Raw genomic sequence first — 7,500 nt, 5'->3', positions numbered from 1 at the left:
TCCTAAGAAAGTTTTGTATGGTGAGTTCTAAAATGTAAGATGCTGAATCAGGTCAGGTTTTTGTGCTATTGCATAAACAGAGACAAGGGTCTTCTAAAAAAGAATGAAAAAGATGATTGTCTCCTTTTAAGAATAACTTAGATAAGTCAGTAGTTCTGTGAAATTGTGTAACTATGACTGAAGCGTTATCAGATCAAATTCAGTATGCTTTTCATTTTGAAAACACACCATATTCCAAATAGAAAAATTCACTCACGCTTCTAGAATTGAGGAGAACGTATATGCATGATCCCAATACGTTCTATAATTGACAAAGTGACTATGGCAGACCGACAATGAAAAAATCACATTTTTTCAAGAAGAGCTATCCTGCTTACTTTTGGATATGGCTTGGTCCTCAGAACAAAGCCTTTGCCCCTAACATGTAAAACAAAATATGTGTCGACAGCTTCCGGCAATGGAGAGCTTGAAGCCCCACCTCAAGATTCTCATGGTATGGCGGGAAGAAAGGAACCAAGTTACTTATTGTTATTTCTGCATGACAAGACGATGGAGCTGTTGGATTTCGGAAGAATAAATTTCCACGAGTAAATGAGACCAATCGACAAGCACGAGTTTTTGGCAATCTCCAAATCAAAAAACCCTCTGCTTTGCGAGCATTTAAAAAGCATCAGAATGCACAATCTGACATCTGGAATCTCCTGGATTGCCATAAAAGTCCCCAATCTAGATCTGTTGCTGAAAAACTTCTGGATTTTTTTTTTCGGATCATGGATTACAGATGTCAGTAAAAGTGTATCTTGTCGAGTCCTATTTGGACTACATTCCAGAGAGCCGAGGTGATATTATGCTTTTCTGATTTATTCTAACTGTAGGCAAACAATTTTATCCAACTAAAGATGTATCCTATAGCAAGGAAATTAATAAACCCAATTGAATTAATAATCGAGCGATGTTATCTTACTGGAGTCTTTCTAGCTAAACCCGACGGTTCTATTGAACTTGAGTACTTCCCCTGACAAGGGCAGCTTGGTGTTGAAACACTGAGCCACGGCTTTGGACGGAGCTAAACCAAACCCATTAGCATTGCTGCTGTTGATAACACACTTTTCATTTCTCATATTGCCAATGTTACGAATAACACGACTGCAATCCTCTCCATTTATGTTGCTTTATTTGACTCCCGCAAATGTACTGCGATAAGCTTTGACGTGTAGATCATACATTTTAAGTATTACAGCTGTGAATGAGCTGTTGAGCTGCTTATTCATACCGCTAAAACAACATGTTGATATTGCATTTCATCAGGTTATTTTCGATTTTTTCGTTATAAAGTTGCTGGAAAATTATATAATGAAAGTTACCGATGCAACTATGTGAGTAATATTGGTAACGTAGAGCATGTCAATGACGTTATTGAAACTAAAGGTATTAGTTTCGTTATTTTCGCTTTCACATGTTATTTTCACTTGGATTTTATCAATATACAAAGAAGGTATATAAACAAAATGAAAATAACCACATGCAAATTTCAGATTGCGTTTAAACATTTCCTATAACTGCTGCCAGAGATAATGATATTTGTATTACTTTAGTTGCGATGAAAAAAATCAAGATTTGCAGGATATGACAATATATTTTAGGCAGTGATGGGTTTCTCTTAGTTGAATAAAATGGCTTGTTGACTACTCGATTAAAAGCTATATGACTCATTATCTCAAAGGTATTGTACCAACTATCAACTTGATTGAGAGGATTGGGGGAGGAACAGAGGGAGTAATTGATGAGGAACAATGTGGATTTAGGGCAGGTGGATCAGATTTTTGTGGTAAGGCTGATATGTGCGAAAGCGTTAGGAAAAGGTAAGGATGTTTTTTGGACCTTTGTGGATTTGGAAAAGGCTTATGACAGGGTAGACAGAATGGCACTGTAAAAGGTATTACAGATATATGGAATAGAAGAAAAGCTGTTAAGAGCAGCCAAGAGTTTTTACGAGAGTAGTAGAGCCTGATTTAGAATTAGAAATAGAGAGTGAGGTAAAGGTGGGACTTCGTCAGGGATGTGTTATGTCGCCATCGCTGTTCAGTTTATACATGGATGGGGTGGTGCGAGAGGTAAATGAAAGGGTAATGGACCGGGGACTGGAGATGGTTAAAAAATGGAAGAAAATGAGATAAGTCAGTTGTTGTTTGCTGACGACACTGTGCTTGTAGCAGGATCAGAGGAGGGATTAAGGAAATTAGTGACGGGATTTGAGAAGGTATGCAAAAGAAGGACGTTAAAGATAATTGTGAGTAAAAGTAAGAGGATGAGATGTACTAGGTGAGAGGATGGCAGCAATTTGGAATTGAGTATTAAAGGAGAGAGACTAGAGGAAGTCGATAGCTTTAGATATTTGGGTGCGAATGTAGCGGGAAAAGGAGGAGTGGAGGTAGAGGTAGAATGTAGATTGAGAGAAGCAAGTAAGTGCCTTGGTGGATCAAAAAAAGTGATGAAACAGACTTTTGGAAATGAATGCTAAAAAGAGATTGTATGCAGGAGTGATTTGCCGACAACACTGTATGGGCCAGAAACATGGAACATAAGAGAGGAAGAGTTTAAACTGGTTTGAGATTAAATGACTAAGAAGTATGGTAGGGGTTACTAGGCTGGATAGAGAGAAGCGAGGAGGTGAGAAGGAGAGCAGGGAAGGAAAGGGAGTTGGGAAGTAGGGTTAATGAAAGAGTATTAGGATGGTTTGGATACATGGAAGAATGAGTGAAAAAATATTAGTAAAAGAGGTGTGAAAGGCAGAGGTTTGGGAAGTGACCATGAGGGGACGACCAAGTATGAGATGGATGGATGGGGTTAAAAGGTGCACTAGGATAAAGGGGAATGTCTGTTGAGGAAGGAAGGGAGAAGACAGTAGATAGAGGTGACTGGTTGTGTATGGATGATGGTGTGATGCATGGAATGGGGATGGGAGTGAGAGAGTATGTGTGAATATTTTGACGCAGCCCGTAGGGATTTCTCCCCGTCTTCTCCTTTTCTGTATGAGGGGACGGAAAGTGTGTGTGGGGGGGGGTCGCCGATTAAATGAAGTGGCCTTGCTTTGGGTGCTCTGTGTCTTGCTGCATTCCTTCTGATCCAGGGCATTGAGCGAGATGCAGGGATGACACGTCTTCCAGGAGGAGCCAAGAAAAGAGGGAGAGAGGGGTGGTGAATGTTGTGGAGTATGTGAGTGGATTTATGCCTTTCACTTTGACCACCTCCCTTGTAAGAGGAAAAAAGCCGTTGGTATATATATATATATATATATATATATATATATATATATATATATATATATTATATATATATATTTTATAGACATATGTATGTATATATATTATATAGACATATATATATATATATATACATTATATATATATATATGTGTGTGTGTGTGTGTGTGTGTGTGTGTGTGTGTGTGTGTGTGTGTACATATATATATACACATATGTATATATATATACATGTATATATATATATATATATATATATATATATATATATATATATGTACCAACTCCTTCAATAGAGGGGAACTACATATTTTTTCTGACAAGCTCCTTGCGATTTTATTCAGCCGAGGTAGCATCCGGCCTGAACGAAGTCTTGATTGACTAATAATATTAAACTTAATAGCCTGAGTCCTCTTTTCAGGTGACTAAAATCGAAAATAGCGGCGAGTTTTCTTATTCAGCATATGTCTAACATCAGCCAGAATAGAAAATGAAGGATCCATGGGACGAGGGAGAGAAAAGACTGTTAGAGACCTCATTCATATATATTAGAAGTTCAATCATCATATATTTTGCATTTCTCTTTATATAGAGATAAGTCTTGCATTAGTTTCCTATATTGCAAATACTCGTATGAAACGTATTGTCTTTATTGCAGTTGTTGGATACGCAGGCGATGGAAAACTTGTTCAAGCTACAAATAACCCGTAGCTATTACAGTTATATGTATATTATTATTTCTAAATGATATAGATGTTACCATAAGTGTCAATGCTGCCATTTGTTGTTTGAAAAATGGCACATGCTTATTGACTATACAAATCTTATGACAAATGGTGATATTCGGAGTTAATGGTATTAACCCTTTGGGTTCACCACTCAAGTTGTATCTTTATTTTGTCTAATGCCAGGTAACTTTATTCAGCTGAGGTGAGGGGGCACTCCAGACTCTAAAGACTTAAAGTAACGAGTCAGAAAAGTTCTAGTTGCTCCCTGCTAAAATAATTTACCTCCACTCCATACTTTGCTTAAGAGTATGATCTTTCTTTGCGCCAGTGTTTTACCTACGCCAGTAACCTTGCTAATGCTACCACTGTTTCTCTGTTGCAGAAGGGCGACGTGCTTCTGTCGGTGAACGGTCAGTCCCTGTTAGGTCTGACGCACGGCCAGGCAGTGGCGCTGCTGAAGGCGACGGCCGAGCTCGGGGGCGTGACGCTGTCGGTGCTGGAGGGTCCCGAGACGTGCGTGGGGGCCTGCAACTTCGTCCCCTCGTGGTTGTACTGGCAGAAGCTCCCGCGCTCGCTCCACATCTCCAAGAGCGTGGTGCTCCACCGCGCCCCGGGAGCCTCACTCGGCTTCAGCATCGTCGGGGGCAGCGACCCCCAGCGAGGACCCGAGCCCATCCACGTCCTCTTCGTCGTGCAGTCCTCGCCGGCCGCGCTCGACGGCAAACTCCGCTGCGGCGACCGACTCCTGGCCGTCGACGGACACTCCCTCGAGTCCGTGCGGCACTCGTCGGCCGTCAACCTCCTCAAGCAGGCGGGCCACCGCGTCCACCTCGAGGTCGTGTCCTGGCTCGGCACTGAGATGTAGCAAAACGGAGATGCCTTTGGAGGCGGAGCAGGAGAAAGAGGAGAAGGAGGAGGAGGAGGAGGCGAAATCCAGTGTGGTACCAGTGACCTTCTTCAGGAGGTCTCACGAAGGGCAATTAGAAGCGTTCCGCATGAGGACGCTCTGTCTCTCTTGCCGGACAAAGAACCTAGAGTCTTTATTAAAGTTAGTTTCAATGCCCAAAAATGTCTTAGGTCTCGGTAGCCAGAGATGAATCACTTACAGGGTGTCAAACTGGAGTGAGAATTGAAGGTGACATTATAGCGACATGTGATAAGCTGTTTCGAATGAGTGGTGGGTGCGGGAGGCGGGAGGGGACAGGAAGGAAGGAAAGATGACTTGGGTGTGGAGGGAGTAAGACCACTGGGAAAAAAGGAAGAAAATAAAAGGATATGTATAGTTACACTTTAATTTTAATACTACACTGATCCTCCCTAATTATCTTCCACCACTCATCTCATTTTCTCTCTCTCTCTCTCTCTCTCTCTCTCTCTCTCTCTCTCTCTCTCTCTCTCTCTCTCTCTCTCTCTCTCTCTCTCTCTCTCTCTCTCTCTCTCTCTCTTTCTCTCTCTCTTAATATACATGCTTGTATACGCGCGCGCGCGCGCGTGTGTGCGTGTGCGTGTGCGTGTGCGTGTGCGTGTGCGTGTGCGTGTGTGTGTGTGTGTGCGTGTGTGTGTGTATTACCTAGTTATATTATACGGGAAAGGAGCTATGCTCGTGGTGACCCGTCTGTGTATCTTTCAGCATCAAGTTTTTTTCTTAAAGTCTTGAATATTGTTTGCACACACTCTTTCTTTGTCTAATTTGTTCCAAGTATCTATCACTCTGTGTGGGAAGCTATTTTTTCAGATCTTTTCTGTAGTTATCTTTTTTAAGTTTCTTTTCGTGTCCTCTTGTTTTTCCATTGTCCCATTTCAATAAATCATTCTTATCTAAAATTTCCATTCCTTTCATAATTCTATAGATAGTAGGTGTCCAAATTAGAATTACCAACTCTAGAACAAAGAAGGGAATTCTTTGTTCTAGAGTTGGTAATTCTAATTTGGACAGTCTTTGTTCATATGTCATTTTGGAAAGAGTTGGTGCCAGTTTTGTTATTGCTCTTTGTATTCTTTCTATTTTTGTTATATTCTTTTTGGTACTGGGTCTCCATAATGTTGCTGCGTACTCAAGTTTCGGTCTCATTAGTGTATTTTTTTTTCTATCATTTCCTCATCCAAATAAATAAATGCCACTTTTATTGACCTCAATAAATTGTAGGTTTCTCCGACTATTTTATTAATATGCTTGTCCGGTGTCATGTCTTTGCTGATAATCATTCCAATGTCTTTTTCCGAGTTTACTTTTTTGACCTCTTCTTCACCAATTTTATAATCTCTCGATATTCTGTTTTTACTTTTTCCAAATTCCATTATACTACATTTCTTGATCTTGAATTTCACTTCCCGCTTCGGAGTCCATTTCCAGATCTTGTCCATGTCTTGTTGTAATGAGTTCCAATTCTCCTCTGTTCTTATTTTCTTTAGTATTTTTGCGTCGTCTGCAAAGAAATTCATATAACACTCTACTCCTTCATCCGTGTCATTTATGTATATGGCAAACATGATCTGGGCCAGTACTGATCCCTGCGGGACACCACTTATCATTTCTTTTCCAATTTGAGAATTTATCTCTAATTACTACTCTCATTTTCCTCCCAGTCAGGAAGTCTTTCATCCATTCCAATAATTTTCCTCTGACTATTGACTATTTCCCTTATTAGTTTCTTGTGTGGTACCTTATCAAATGCTTTTTGTAGGTCCAGAAAAGCACAGTCTGCCCAACATTATCTTCCTTCTCTGAATCCAAATTGGTTTGGATTCAGTATAGTTTTTTCTTCCAAAAGTTTAACCCATCTATTTTTGATGACCTTTTCGCAAAATTTTGCTACTGTGCTTGTCAGGGAGACCGGTCTATAATTTGATGGATTTTCCTCGTTTCCCCCCTTATAAATCTGTACAATGTTTGCATTCTTCCAGTCCTGTGGCACCTTTCCTTCTTGAAGTGAGAATTTAATTATATTGTAAATTCCATCTGTTAATTCCTCCATGCATTCTTTCAGTATCCAATTTGCAATTCCGTCTGGACCATGTGATTATCTGACGTCAAGGGTTTTGATATGGTCGCTGATTTCCTTCTGTGTTACAATTATTTCTTTCATTGAGGGGGATATCTCTATTTCCTCACAGTTAGGTGAGTTTTCTATTGTGAATAATGATTTGAAGTGGTTGTTCATAATTTGTGTGTGTGTGTATTCACTTGGTCTTTTGGATCACGTGTTCGACTCGTGATCGACAGCTATTTCCCTCCTGGAAGAGAGCTCAGAGCTCGTAGGTCCGATCTATGGGTAATGCTATGACCTTTCACACACACACACCCCTAACTCCCCGCCCACGAGAGTCAGAGTAACGACCCGAAGCGCAGCTGTACCGAAATTAATTTCGGCCCTGGGCAGGATTCGAACCAAGCACTACGCGCACCACCATGCTAGTAGTTCATCGTTCTACCAACTGCGCCACCGAGTCGTGTGTGTGTGTGTGTGTGTGTGTGTGTGTGTGTGTGTGTGTGTGTGTGTGTGTGTGTG

The 7,500-nt window shown here is 40.8% G+C and overlaps 1 protein-coding gene across 1 annotated transcript in view; it reads left to right on the top strand.

The window, feature by feature from the left end:
* Nucleotides 1-5,027, top strand: part of LOC143033482 (ligand of Numb protein X 2-like) — a 162,902-nt gene extending 157,875 nt beyond the window's left edge. Inside the window, exon 6 of the mRNA XM_076198971.1 lies at nt 4,374-5,027. Coding sequence (XP_076055086.1) covers nt 4,374-4,856 — 483 coding nt within the window. The 3' untranslated portion in view covers nt 4,857-5,027. The remainder of the gene's footprint in view (nt 1-4,373) is intronic.
* The last annotated feature ends 2,473 nt before the right edge of the window (nt 5,028-7,500 follow it).

This window comes from Oratosquilla oratoria, chromosome 15, assembly GCF_046742065.1.
Source record: "Oratosquilla oratoria isolate Oo_2021 chromosome 15, ASM4674206v1, whole genome shotgun sequence".
NCBI classification, from domain to species: domain Eukaryota; kingdom Metazoa; phylum Arthropoda; class Malacostraca; order Stomatopoda; family Squillidae; genus Oratosquilla; species Oratosquilla oratoria.
Note: the sequence above shows the minus strand (reverse complement) of the source record. Positions and strands in the feature narration are given on the sequence as shown.